Source organism: Triturus cristatus, chromosome 12, assembly GCF_964204655.1.
Source record: "Triturus cristatus chromosome 12, aTriCri1.1, whole genome shotgun sequence".
In the NCBI taxonomy this organism is placed as follows: domain Eukaryota; kingdom Metazoa; phylum Chordata; class Amphibia; order Caudata; family Salamandridae; genus Triturus; species Triturus cristatus.
Window position 1 is genome coordinate 20943422 of NC_140595.1, and position 14334 is coordinate 20957755.

General features: G+C 45.2%; 1 protein-coding gene across 4 annotated transcripts in view; it reads left to right on the forward strand.

The window, feature by feature from the left end:
• KCNN1 (potassium calcium-activated channel subfamily N member 1) overlaps positions 1–14334 on the forward strand; it is a 560056-nt gene that overhangs the window by 441911 nt on the left and 103811 nt on the right. For all 4 annotated transcript variants that reach the window (XR_014971961.1, XM_085637391.1, XM_085637392.1 and 1 more), the window contains one exon: positions 2426–2844. Coding sequence is in view for 3 of the 4 variants with exons in the window: in XM_085637391.1 (XP_085493517.1) it covers positions 2426–2844 (419 nt within the window). In the remaining variant the exon portion in view is untranslated. The remainder of the gene's footprint in view (positions 1–2425; positions 2845–14334) is intronic.

Genomic DNA, 14334 nt, shown 5'->3' on the forward strand with positions numbered 1-14334 from the left:
AACCCCCTCAGTCCATACTGTGCAAAATTCAACAGTCCCAGAAACTTTCATCTAGAGTGGCAAACATGCAAGAATGGCGCAAGAACTGGCCAACTCCCGGTAGTAAAGGGTGGGCTTGGCATACCCAACCTCTTGCGCTACTATCAAGCCACCCAATTGCGCTTCCTGGCGGAATGGCAGTGACCATACACAGAAAAACACGGGGGCTCCTTCGATCAGGCGGTTGCTGGGATTCATATCTGTAAATTCCCTTGGCTTCCACAAAGGCACCAACCACCCGGGGGTATACATCTCCCCGGTAGCTTGGGCTACCACGGGTGTATGGGACAGACTCTGCGTTTCTAAACAACTTTCTACTCCCATTTCTATCCTTACTCCAATCATAGGGAACCCAGATTTCCCACTGGCGGAAGATGGTAAAGCTTTCCACCCCTGGTAAGAATCAAACTGCAAACGTATAGGGGACCTGTTTGATGTGCGGGGCCTCTTGGACTTCCCATAGGTTCAAAAAGACTTTGGGTTGCCAGATTTGGAACACTGGCATTACTTAATGTAACCACACAGGGTAACACCCCCACGACACGCCGGCACGCAAGCAGGCAGCTTACCCAATTCGAACGGTGGCTGCTATCATGGTGAGACGATTGGCGGGTACTATCAGATAGTTACACATTTCTAAACACAACTTTGGGAGAACTACATTCCCCAGCTAGGTCAAGGTGGGAACAAGAATGCGAGCGCCAATTCTCAGACAAAGAATTGGACCGATGTTTTACAGAGGGCGCATATTTTGCCAGGCAGCGCCTCAGGTAGGGTATCTCTGTTAAAAATTGTTCACTACTGGCACTATACACCCTCCCGAACAGCTAAGTGGAAACGGGGAAGGGATGATAGATGCTGGAGACACTGCAACCACTCGGGCACGCCATCACACTTACTATGGCACTGCCCTAAATTACATAGGTACTGGTCGACATACTCACATATACAGATACAATGTTTGATACGGAGATGCCTCAATTTCCCAGTTATGTCCTACTAGGACTACCTAATGCGCTGACTTACCCTTTGCGCTTAGCTTAGGGAAAGGCCATTACAATGCCCCTGTGCGCCGCCGAACAGGTGTTGCTCTTGCACTGGGGCATTGACTCCATACCCACACGAACAGACTCGGTACATCAGCTATGAGACTTGCTGGCTATGGAGACAGCGGTAATGGACCACAGATTGCCAAAATTTGAAAAAAGTGGGGACCCGGTTTGAAATTTCTGTCGGATCTTTTTAAGGAACTCACTTGCCCGAAATACTTGCAGATACTGCAGCTCACAGCCACCACAACACCCGACTCACAAGCAAAGGCCTAGAGGGAGGAGTTCAAGTTATATTGGAGATTTCGCATGTCAAACTTGGAGAAATGATTAGATTTATATGTGCAAATTGTTGAAATGTAATTGTTTCTCTTCTCCCCTTCCCCGGTTTTCCCTCCACCGTCGTCTCCCTCCCCCTCCTCCCTTTCCACACCTCTAACCATTTTGATACGATGTTCAAAGTGCATCTGGCAATTGCAACCTCCGCACCTTGTTATTAATGGAAAAATAAAAACAGCTACAACCCTAAAAGGAGTACAATCGAATGGGTAACAACAAATGTCTGTTATATAGTGCTAAGAAGACCCAAAAAGATGAATGTGTTCTTTACAAATACATGTCTTATTTGTGTGCAGACGTTGGGTGGATTCATGGATGGCTGAAGGACAGATAACAGGATGCCTCGTGGACGACATAAAGGGATGAATGATGGATGCAGGATTGCAGAAAACGGGTGGATAATAATTGTACACTTATTTGCACTTTTTTTCTGTCGCTGATGTATTTTTGGTCCTTCTCTCCTCGCTTTCCTTCCCTCGCCTTTGCCTCTTCCTCTCTTTGCTGACTCCTGCATCACTCTCGGTCTCTCCTCTCACCCTTCCTTTCCCCCATCTTTTTTTCTATCACTCTATATCTCTCTTACTTTCTGTCAATTTCCGTCACTCTTTCTCTTTCACCTTCTCTCCCCTCTCTCTCATCCCTCCCTTGCTCCTCTTTCTTTCCACATTCTCCACTTTCTCTCTTTCTGGTCTGTCTTTCTCTAATTTCTCTCTTCTCTCCTCTCTCCCTCACATCCCCTCTCTCTCTCTCTCTTTCTCTCTCTCTCTCTCTCTCTCTCTCTCTCTCTCTCTCTCCATTCTCTCTTCAATCCTTGATCTCTCTCTTCGGTCCCTCCACCCTTTATTCCACTCTCTCTCCCTCTATTACTTTCTCTCTTCTCTCCCTACCTCCCTTATCTCTCTCACTCTCCCTCACCTCCTTCTTTCTCCCAATTTTTCTCTCTCTGTCTCTCTCTCCCTTCCTCCCTCTATCCCACACCCATGGCTTTCCTGCTGCAGTTGTTCATGGTGGACAATGGCGCTGATGACTGGAGAATAGCCATGACCTACGAGCGGATCTTCTTCATCGCCTTGGAGTTGATCGTTTGCGCAATCCACCCCATCCCCGGGCAGTATCTGTTCACGTGGACGGCACGGCTAGCCTTCACCTACACCACCTCGGTGGCGGACGCTGATGTGGACATCATCCTGTCCATCCCCATGTTCCTGCGGCTCTACCTCATTGGCCGCGTGATGCTCCTGCACAGTAAGCTCTTCACGGACGCCTCTTCACGAAGTATTGGGGCGCTCAACAAGATAAACTTCAACACCCGCTTCGTCATGAAGACCCTCATGACCATCTGCCCCGGCACTGTGCTGCTGGTCTTCAGCATCTCTTCCTGGATCATTGCGGCCTGGACGGTGCGGGTGTGTGAGAGGTAGGTGTGCATGAGCTTGTCCAGCCAACCAAATGCATGCTCCATGTGCGCAGTGGCATCTCAAGGCTCAGAATTTGGGAGGGCGCTCCATGTTGTATTTGGGCATAGGAAACTGGCTCTGATGCCTCCATGGTTTCTCAGCAGCACCCAAGTATGGAATCTGAAGAATGATCTTTGTGCATGACCTTTCGAGAGAGAAAGAAGTTACCCAACACCCCCAACTCCACCCTGTCAAGGCCTTGTGCAGCACTTGCCTCCAAACCAAAAACATGAACCTTCACAAGATTAAAAATACACAGTTTTAGAATATAGATATCCAAAGAGAAATTGGAATTTGCACAAACAGGGTCTTCACCCCCCCACATAGGAAATTCACAGATGTTTTGTTTTTTACAAGGGTCATCATGGCATGTTTGGGCATGCTGTCTTGATTCTCAAACGATGCTTAAGGTTCACTGATGGACAAGCTGTCCACCAGATAATCAATTCCAAAAACAATAGCCTCTTTAGCTTTAGAAAAAAAAATACACATTGTTTAAAATGGGTAGTATACCCGTTCTAATGACTCTGGTCCAGAAGGAATGTAAGAAAAGTGTGCTCCATTTTAAAGCTATTTACACACTCCTGTAAAGTGTTTCATATGCAGTGAGCAAAAAATGCCGTGACACTTTCAGTATATATTTCACATATTTGGCATTAAAAAAAAAGAAATAGCTCTCTGTTGTTTTAGATAATTTTTGGCAGTTTTAAAGAGCTGTATGTAATTTTAAAAGAATGAGTCACATTTTACAGAGTCTTGTTTGCTTTTTAAGCATATATGTATGCACTTCCAAAATAATTCTGCACATCTTTTTCAGGGTTATCTGCACTTCCAAAATATTATGGCCTTTTTTTTTTAGAATTCTATAACATTGTAAAGGAGTTCTGTTCAGTTCTGAAATAATTGGTCAGTTTTTCTAATAACGTTTTAGAGACTCTAAAAGATCTCTGTTCATTTTTCCCCAAATTACCCACCACATAGTTTTAAAGCAATAGAGTGTCTCTTATTTTGAATCATTCAAACAATTACTCCCATACAACATTTTGGAAAATCTGCAGGGGGTGGAATGTTATCATTTTTCTTTTAATAAAACTGGACAATATTTTGTACATTTACAGAGGGTAAAAGTTTGCATCCATCTTGGCTCCTCGGTTTGAGCGTTGGTGTTTATCTGCAGAGTGTTGGTCTCCTGTGCTGTGCAGCGCCCCCAAGAGGGCGATAGTACACACACAGTGAGAGCAATGGGGACGGCAGACCAAGACACATTTACTCTGTCAATGAGGGGAGGAGGCAACCACTGCAGGCAGGCAGATCACAGACGCACATTGTCGTGTGCAGACAACCACTCCACTCTCGCTGTTGAGTAGCTGTGGGTGTGTGTTTGTAAAGAGAGCTTCGGTTAAGAGCCCGGGGCAGCCAACAAGATACCCACAACGCATCCTTTTTCATACCGCCCCTTTTAACTTCTCACCCCCTCTACTCAGATATCCAGTTTTTAAGCACTTCCAGTGGGGCAGCTTTAGAGACACAAAACTAAAGTCTCTTCCCAAGATCACACATAGAGCAGTGGATTAAGTGGTATTAACTCTAGTGAGTCCTGGTACAAAATGGATGGCTTCCCGGTGATTTCCTCCCAGAATAGCTCAGCGTGTGTAGGACGTCCTTGCAGCTCCTGAAAATCAAGGGAAAAGGGATTTGAACGGGAGGCCTTGGACTTATAGAATGATGGGGCCCAGCATTTCGTATTTATAAAAAAAAATATCGTGTTATATATAACCTTCAAAGCCCCGCCCTAACGGTTTATTAGATGGAGGTCTGTGGGATGCGCAAAACTTTCAAGTGCCTCAAAGTCAGACTGACTCATGCCCTGAGCAAATTTACCTCTGGTCACAATGTTACTAGGCAGGCATAGCAGGATTTGACTGGTTTGGGGTTTCAAAAGAGCCACCCTAGTGACAAAAACGATAAAGATATTCAGTCATCACTTTGTGCACCATGCTCATGTTGTGTCAGCCTAGTATTGCACATGCACAAAAATGTGATGGGATGTCCTCACACACCACCAGGTGTCATGCTTCATCATAGGACAGCCCTCACTCTTCAACAACCCCATCTGATGACGAGCCGGCATACACCCTGGAGTCGGGGAGGCACTTCTATATAACTTTGGATCCATGAAAATAAATTAAAAACCAATGTGGTACACCAGAATGACCTTACCAACGTAACACGAGCATACTGTATCGTATGCCGTTTGAGTTTCTTGGTGTTTTTTTTCACTCGGGTGGCTCCTTTGTATGTAACAGTCTCTGGCTGGATGCCAGCTCACTTTTGAAGCCCCATAGTCTGTGGATAGCCTCCATGGTATACGTGTTTTGAAGGTTTGGGGGTTCACAACCAGCATCAGAGCTTTGTTTACCCTGGACCAGGTTGAAATGTGTGTACAAAGGTGTCCCGTGTCACACGCAGAGCCATGGGTGCTACAGACGGGGCTGACACAAACTTACACCCCTGTTGCCCATCCACCCAGCCTGGGAGCTTCTGAGGCGGTCAAGGGCAGCAAAGCAGCCTAGGGACCCTAGGGGGCATGTAAGATACATGGGTAAGTTGGCATCACCAGGTCCACCCTACCTCTGCCACAGATGCCAACTGAAAGTTAGCAGCCATCATAGAGCCTTTTTAAGGCATTGGCAAGGTGGGCTCTGGCTCTGGGCCCCAGCCTTTCAGCAGGCCCCCTGATAGAGCCTGCTCTGTTCTGCAGAGTCTTGCCATGATGGCCTTAAATAATTCTTAAGCAGATTGTTTTAAATACTGTTTCCCTTTAATTTATTTTTAATGTGAGTGATGTTTGAGAGTATTACAAACATTTTGCACAGAAATGTTGTTTGTTTCATTCAACATCCATAAAAAAAAAGTTCCTTTTAGATCAAACCAGTTCCTCGCATATGAGAAATGGAAGGCTGTCACAGAGATTGAATTATAAGCTAAATTTTAAGATACAAAAATATACAGAAATGAGCGAGAGAGAAAATTCACTTTCCCAGCGGGGCCCTTGGAAGGTGGAGACATGGGCAATTGCTTCTTTTTGTCGAGCCTTAAACACATCTAATGCCATTGGCAGAGGTGTGAGGATGAATATTCCTAAAATCCAATTACTTCACATTTGGTTGCCAATGACCAGTGCAGCGCCTCGGTATGTAACCCTGGGCCTCACAGCTCCATGTGTGGATACAGCTGTCCTTCCATGTCCACCTTCTGTAGATAAGCAGCCTACGGCTGGTGGACTGTGGGTGCGGTTAGTGGGCCCCCCTTCAGTATGTCTGTACTGTTGTGCTGTTTCTCATCCCTCTGATCCTCCATCAATCTTTTCAGAGCCATCCTCTTCATCCCCCCCGTGACCTTTCTCCTGTAATTTCATACCCCCCTGAAGCCTCTTCCCAATGACATCACAGCTTCTTAGCTTCCACGGTGTACAGGAACACCCACAGCACCGGCCCTCACTCTATTCATGTTGGCCTTCCTTACTCCTACACCTCCCAAGCCCGCTCCGGGTCATCACACAACACAGCTAAGCTGCCCACCTCTGGAGCTCAGCAGAGTGCAGTTCACCCAAGATGGCCGACCTAGGCCCAGATGACAAGAGAGCCAGCATCCTTCCTCCTCCATGTGCCCCCATGTTCTCAAGGCCATTTCTGGGTGCAGGGTACAACATAGTCAAAGCTGCCCAACCCTGAAGCTCAGCAAAGGGCAGTTCACCCAAGATGGCCGACCTAGGCCCAGATAGCAAGAGAGCCAGCATCCACCCTCCTCCATGCCCGCCTGCGCGCCTTGTGCCAATGCTGCCTTCGCCTCTGTGTGCTCATTAACCTGCTCTTGTTTTCCCTTCTCTGACTGCCCTGCTGCTCCCAGGGAGTACCTGTGAGTGCCGCCGGTTCCAAGAACTGCCTCCTCCTTGTTGCACGCTAGCTGCCTCCTCTGGGCTGAGGCTTGTGCCTGCTGAGAATTTAAGATTAGCTGCCTCCAGGGGTGGCAGTGGGCGAGGGGGGTGCTTGCGTGAACCTTGTAGTAATGGGCACTGCTGACAAGTGTGCAATGGAACCTCTGTGTTTTTCAAGGGTCTCCTGTTTATCAGCTTGGGGAGAGTGCAACCCCCACCCCTTCACACAAAACGAATTGGACCATGGTGCAGTGTTTCCATAACTGGCTTTAGCTCCCCTGTAAAGCCCCAAGCTTGGTTTAGTCCACCAAGTCCCTGTTTCGTATTTCTTAGATAGTCTCCAAGGGCCTCAGTTTTATCAGATTTCATTATTAATATGGGTTATTGATTAATTGAATATACATTTGACTAAATAATGTATCCAAGAAACCTACCAATAATGCATTTTAAAAGAGTGATTGACTGTTACTTACTAATGCAGGCCACTGACAGAGTTAAAGTACTATGGAGCATGTATGACTTAGAAATAGTCAGCCACACGCGGATAATGTTTTGTGTGCCATGCAGACACGTGATCAGGTGAAATAGGTGTCCAGGTTGTCTGGGAACACTTGTAGTCTCATAGAAAACACTATCCCTTCACGATATATTGAATTCAGCCGCGCTCTGCTTCTTTGAAAAATTTCTGAGATTAAACAATAAATTGTCTTAAGGGATATTACCAATGAGACAAGACAACAGGTATTATTTCATGACAAATGAGTGAGGAAGACCCAAGTATTTCAGGCAATTCCCATAGTTTCTTAAGGGATGTTTTTCAGAAGCAAACACCCCTCCTTAGAAGAGTACGTAACTTCTGAAAAAATGTTTACGGTAAATCCTCAGTGTTTCATGTTTGTATGAGTCTCTTAATGAAAGGCCTGTAAATGGCTAATTAAACCCTTGAGAGGTACCAGAGACTTGAGAAGTGACTTCAGAATTCTATGATAGATTTCAGAATTGAACATTCGCTATAGGGAAATTAAAGGTTTTGACAGGGTCTCAATCAATAATGGGTTTGTTGAGTGTGACTACTCACCCGTAAGGGTCTCAAGGCGCTGGGGAGGTGCAGGTTCCAGTCCATCAAGGAGGAGGTCTATCAAAGAGCCATGTTTTGAGGTTTCTCGTGAAGATGGGGAGTGATGTCGTATGAGGTCGAGCGGTAGGGCGTTCCAGGCTCTGGCCGCGAGGAAGGAGAAGGAGCGGCCTCCCGATCTGGACTTCCTGGTGTGGGGTACCACGGTGTAGGAGAGCTGGGCTGATCGTGGGGTCCTTTGGGGTGTGTGGAATTCGAGCCGGCTGTTCAGGTATGCTGGTCCGGTGTTGTGGAGGGCTTTGTGTGCATGGGTGAGAATCTTGAAGGTGATTCTGGTGTCGATGGGGAGCCAGTGTAGTGTGCGCAGGTGCTGGGAGATGTGGCAGTGTCTTGGCAGGTTGAGGACCAGTCTTGCGGTGACGTTCTGGATGTTTTGTAGCTTGCGGGTCTGGTGAATTTCAGAACTGATCACCCATACTTTCAACATTAAAAGAGGATACAGAATACAGGGTGTTGTATGGGCCACAACCTTTCAAAAAGAAAGATTTAAGAATCCGAATGATATCTGAGGAATTGCGCAAGACAGGGTCTTTGTTCCAAGGGATCAAAACGTTTTCGTAGAATCAAAGGAATTTTTCGAATAATTAAGGATCCGAGGGATTTCAAAATCAAGAGTGTTCAGGTTGAGATAAATGTTTCCCAAGAGACTTAGGGATATAAAATTGGGGTCTTATATAGGCGATTCATGTTATGCACTTTTCAGTTATTTCACGACAAATATGTGCTTGAATCTTTCACTCGTGCATGACACCAGGGACAACCAGTGATGGAGGAGGAACCCATAATTAGCCGACCTAACTAGCACAAGTCATCCAGTGATGGATGAATTATGATCTCGGCTTCTGTTCCCCGATCCTAAAAACATGCATTGCTTCAAACAAAATGCTCTTTTCTAAGAAAAACATTGTAACACATCTCCTTAAGTTTATTCTAAGTCCATGGGACGTCAGGTGTCCTTCTAATTGTGGCCTTGATCGGAAAGCACATCTGTGGGTGACGTAGTAAACCCCAACTTAACAGTGGAGTAGAATCCATGGTAAGGATTCAACACCACGTCAGGCGGGAGGTTCAGACTGCCCACGCAACCCTCTTGAGAACAAAGGGCTGGATGGTGCGCTACAACTGCAGCCATTGATTGGTTCGAGATTCACAGTATTATCGATGCATAATCAATAAAGTAAGGAAGTGGGATTTGTAAGCAGGAATCCACCTCGAGGGCACTTGCACTTGATGGCTACCACCGTGCCAGCAAGGACCTTACTTGTGGTCGCTCTGCAGTGGTTCGTAGCTCTGAACGCTAGAAATGGTGCTCGCTCGAGCGCGTCATCGAGACGGGTAGTTGGAAGACAGGGCATATGTAGGAGTCAGGGCTACATCAAAATATGAGATGTCATCATTATTAGTAGTACTAATAGTATCATTAATAACAAAATAAATAATAATACTAGTAGTAGTGATAATAACAAGAACAATAATAACATGATAATATTAACAATAGTTATAATAATAATAAAAGCAACAACAAAATAATGATTTAATTAATTTTGTTTAGGAAAGTGTTGCTAATGTCAATATTAAAATGAACATCGGCATACTAAAAACGATATTACAAATAGAAGTGCTATTGTTGCTTTTGTTATTAGTAGAAGTATTAGTAGTAACAGTACTGGTAGTATTTTAAATATAATAATAACAGTGTTGGTGGTGCTGTAATAAAAATGGTAATAACAATATTGATAATAATTGCTGTATTCATGACAATACTGCCGATGATATCGTGAGTGTATTCCCATTATTATTATTATCATGCAATTTTGTGAAACAATGATAATAATGCCATCAATTTAATCAGTGGCAGTAGTATAATCGTCTATAAAAATTATGATAACAATTTTAGTTACTAAAAGAATCATGTTAATACAACTAATATTGTGTGCAACAACAATACGTTTATATTCTGATTGCTTTTGCTGTTATTGTGTATGTAGAGTTATTATTATTGCTAGCAGTAGTAACAGCAGCTTTAGTTTGAGTAGCAGTTTTAAGAGTAGACGTAGTGGTAAAAAGCAGTAGTAGTAGCAGGACTAGGAGCAGCAGCAGCAGCGGCAATAGGAGGAGTAGTGGTGTCAGTCCTAGCAGAGGCAGCAGTAGCAGAAGCTTAGTAGTAGCAGTGTTATCAAAAACACTAGTAGTGGCAGTGTTGAGACTTTGGGCCCTGTTTGCAACAAGTGCACTGTGACCTGCCCTTGAAGCACCTCTGGCTCCTCCCTCCATTTCAGGAGTAAGTCAGGACACCTCTGGGAGTAAATCAGACCCACTCAGCATCTCTGGCGCTGGGAGCAGCTTGGCGGTAGTTGGACAGTGAGTGCAGATGCTCCGCCCTGCTGGGAGGACACCGCTGGTAGTTCCAGGGCAGATGATCTGGACTTGGGCTCAGTGCACCTGATTGTTTGCTTTTCATTTACATATGCAAATGAATCAAACTGGAAGAGGGAAAAGGAGTGGAATGTCCCAAGAGATGGAAAGTGTCACTGTTCCAGAGAAGGAAAGGACCGCTGGGAAGCAGGCCTGTTCTAGAGAGTGGATCACCTGGACTGTTCTGGATAGTCTGTGGTCAGATGTGAAGCATCACTGCTCTACGGGTGGGTGGACTAAAGAGATGCCACGTGCCACAGAATGGATGGGCAGATGGAAAATACATTGTTCCAGAGAACAATTGGGAGGGCGTGTGGGTGTGTGTGTGTGCGTGCGTGCGTGTGTGTGTGAGCGTGTGTGAGTGTAAGGAGATCATTATGTTTTTTGCTGAGCAGAAGAGAAGGAACAGTTTTCATGAAAACTTGTAGCCAGATAAGAAGCATCTGGATACTGGGTCGGCAGATGTGAGACACGCCATTGTAAAAATAGGTGAGCTGATGGGAAATATTGTTCTGGAAAACGGGTGGGCTTGTGTGACATTGATGTTCTTTAGAACGGGTGGAAAATTGTGAAATACTCTTGCTCTAAAAAATAGGTTTGGAGATGGAACATGCCACTGGTATGGGTGAGGAGGTGGGAAAGACCACTGGTTCAGAAAAGGGGTGGGGAGTTGGACGCGTTAGGGGTGGTACCCAACTGAATACCCTCTCTCCATGTACTCTGGGTTCAAAGGAAGCTACAAGGGGTGGGCTCTACCCACGGACAGGACGCCTTGACCACGATCCAGGGGTCCCATTAGATACCACTGACATCATCAGTCTATGTGCTCCTTACTTGCAAAGGATGACTTACACAGGGCAGCCCTACCAGGGAATGATACCCAAAATTAGAGTATTTCCCCCAGAGGAGTCATTTGCTAGGATATCAGAAAATCTTTTCTTATAATCAGGGACACTGGAATGACAGTAGTGGAGGGCCAAATTATGCGGCAGGGTTGAGTAAATTATGAGTTAAGAAACGGCAAATTATGCAGCACATTTTGTGCTGGTATTTATTATTTGTAGATTCTAAACTTGTTAACACTGTCTGGGCATTAGTTGCACCTCTTTAGTACCAGTTTAATACCCAAATATAGCAATAAACAACAGAAAGTTAACCCGTTCAACTTTGCACAGGGCCTTCCACTGTGAGGCAACATGTGTCTGCATTTTTAGTATCTTTTGAATTGTTTGGGCCAGAAACAAAATAAAAACTGTTAAAATCTGCATATTATTCATCAGATAATGGATTACGTGGCAAATGCTGCAAATTTAGAACTATGCGAAAATCCTAGCAGCCGCACTATCGCATAATTCCAGTGGCCCTGTTTATAATTAATATTTACCAGGGTGTGCTGAAGTGATTTTTTTTTAAATAACGAGGATGGAGTAAGTCTAAGAAAAACGGAGAGTTGCCCATTAATAATTCATTTGAATCGATATTTGATTTGAATTTTTTTTTCTTTTAATATGAATACATTTACATTTTGGCTTGTAGGATTGTTTTGGCCTTTTTTCAACATTGTTATATTTTCTTCTAAAGCATTTTTTGCAAAGTTCATTTAGTCTATCCGTGGCTTATCTTCAGTTAATTTCCTTGCAAATCTCTCCTCTGGAAGTAAAACTGTAGTGTTTAACACAGTCACTGTCCAGTCAGTGAAGACATCACTACTGCCACTCAGGGCTCTGGTGGGGGGGCTCTGGTGCGCTAAGCCGGGTGAGCCAGGAGGCAGTCTCAATTTCTGAACGGCTTTGCCATGGTGACTCAACACCCTCCATAAAGTACAGTTTGTGAGCTCACCATTTTATACATTACTACACATTCACATTTTGTTTAAAAAAAATGGGTGCATTAGGCCACAGTCATTACCTAGGAGCTCACAAAGTGGTGGCAAATTACTAAAAATCATATTCTATCTGGGATAAAGTGAGGGGCTGTGTTTTAATTCTCGTTAAGTCGTGTTTGGTGATTGGTCAGCCAAGGTTGATTGAGAAGGTTGGGGATGTGAGGTGAGATGTTGGTAGGTGGAAGGAAAGGAAGCTGCTTTAGCAGTAGTGATGAGAATGTAACGTCGGTATGTGTCGGGGCCATCCTCTGGGAGGTAGAGGCGGAGGACAAGGTGCAGGGGCTGAGTGTGGATGGGTAGTTGGTGGGAGGGAGTGCAGTGTTTGAGACAGAGACGAGTGAGGAAGGAGATGAAAGGGGTGGTGGAAGATGGAGAGTTGTGGAGTAAGGCCAACGAGTAGTACCTGCTGAAAATAGACTGGAGGATGGACGGAAAGAGAAAAAGCGGGCAATGTATGATATTGTCCGTGGGAGAATTTAGGACTGAGCACCGAGCTCTGATGTCTGACGGGACTCTCGTACGTGTTTCAGAAGGGTGAGGTTTGTGAGTGACTTTACAAGGGACACCAATGGATCCTAATGAAGACAGTGTTCGGGGAAAAAAAGGCAGAGACACCGGTTTGCAGACAAAAAAGAGCGTGCTTGGGAGGAAACTAGTTGAATAGGAGGTGCTTCCGAGATTTTAGCTGATCTGTGGTTGCGGATGGGAGGGTCTTGAGAGTGAGCGGGTGTGGGTTTGTGTTGAACGAAAGATGAAACGAATGGCGCGACCTGCTACTGATCTTTATTGAATTTATAGCCAGACGGGATACACTCGTTGATCGACTGTAGCAACACTAGGGTGTCTCTTTGTTGTGTCTCTCTAGGGTGGTGGCTGTGCTTGCCCCACATTGCGACTCTGCTTCCTTCCCCCAGCACCGCTGCCTTCCGTCCCCATCTGTCTGGTGTCTTCTCCACCATCAGATCTCCCCTGGGGCATGTTCTCTGTGGCACCCAGGAGAGCGGGAGGAGGCTGATGGGTACCGGTGGCAAACATCTGCTGTTAGCAGAAACGCATTCAAGGCTCCAGGACTGCGAGTGATGCTGCACTTATCCGCCGACACCGGATCAGCGCGTGCTCACAGAGGGCTCGCGCCGTTAGGGAATCTAGATAGAACAATGATCTCTTCTGGTCCATCACCCTCATCCTTCTGTGATGAGTGACAGCTTTCTTGTTGCCTTCTCCTCTTCCTCCACTCCCACAGGTCTACAAACTCTTCTTCACCCTGCCTGTGCTCGGAGTTTGCCAACATTCTAAAGTGATGCAGTGTAAATACACCCATCCGGCAGTTTGATTAAACTGAGCAAAGATACTGGGATTAAAATATAGAGTAAAAAGTCGGAAGAGCGTTATGGATGTAGAACCGGCTGGTTGGCGCATAAACCTTTGTGGCGTTGTATTGTTAAGACATTGATAGTGGCGGCACGGGATAGATGTAAAGTACTCCATGTGACCTGCTCCCTAGTAGTCCAGGAAATTGGTTCTTACTCAGTAGTTTAACTGTAACTATGAATATCTATGAGTTAAATATGTAGAATGAATTGCTGTAGAGAAGGTTTGTTGTTTGAGTCCTAGAGCCTAACCAACCGTAACAGTAAATATAGATGAAAAAATCCAAGATTTGACAATAACGAGGGCAAGACTGCGTGTAGTTCTAATTCTTTTTTAAAACAAGCTTTAAATACATCTATAGGATGTGCTTTATAGTACATGGATGTCATTTCAATGCTCCCAACCTCCACATCTTCCCTTCACTGAGTCATCATGCTGGGAATAGTGGACACATTGCGGGCCGGTCTCCCAAAAGTACTTTTGGGGAATAGTTTGCACTACAAACAAATTGACTTCCTCCCACCACTAATTACTACATAGAGGACATGTGTAGGTTTTGCTAACTAACGGACAAGCGAAAAGCACATACACCGTGTTAGGTATATAACGTGCATATTACCCCTACAGAGACATACAGCATTTGGTATTTTGGTGTCTCCCCCACATTCTTCTGGGTTGAAATATGCCACATTGGTTACAAACGTAGA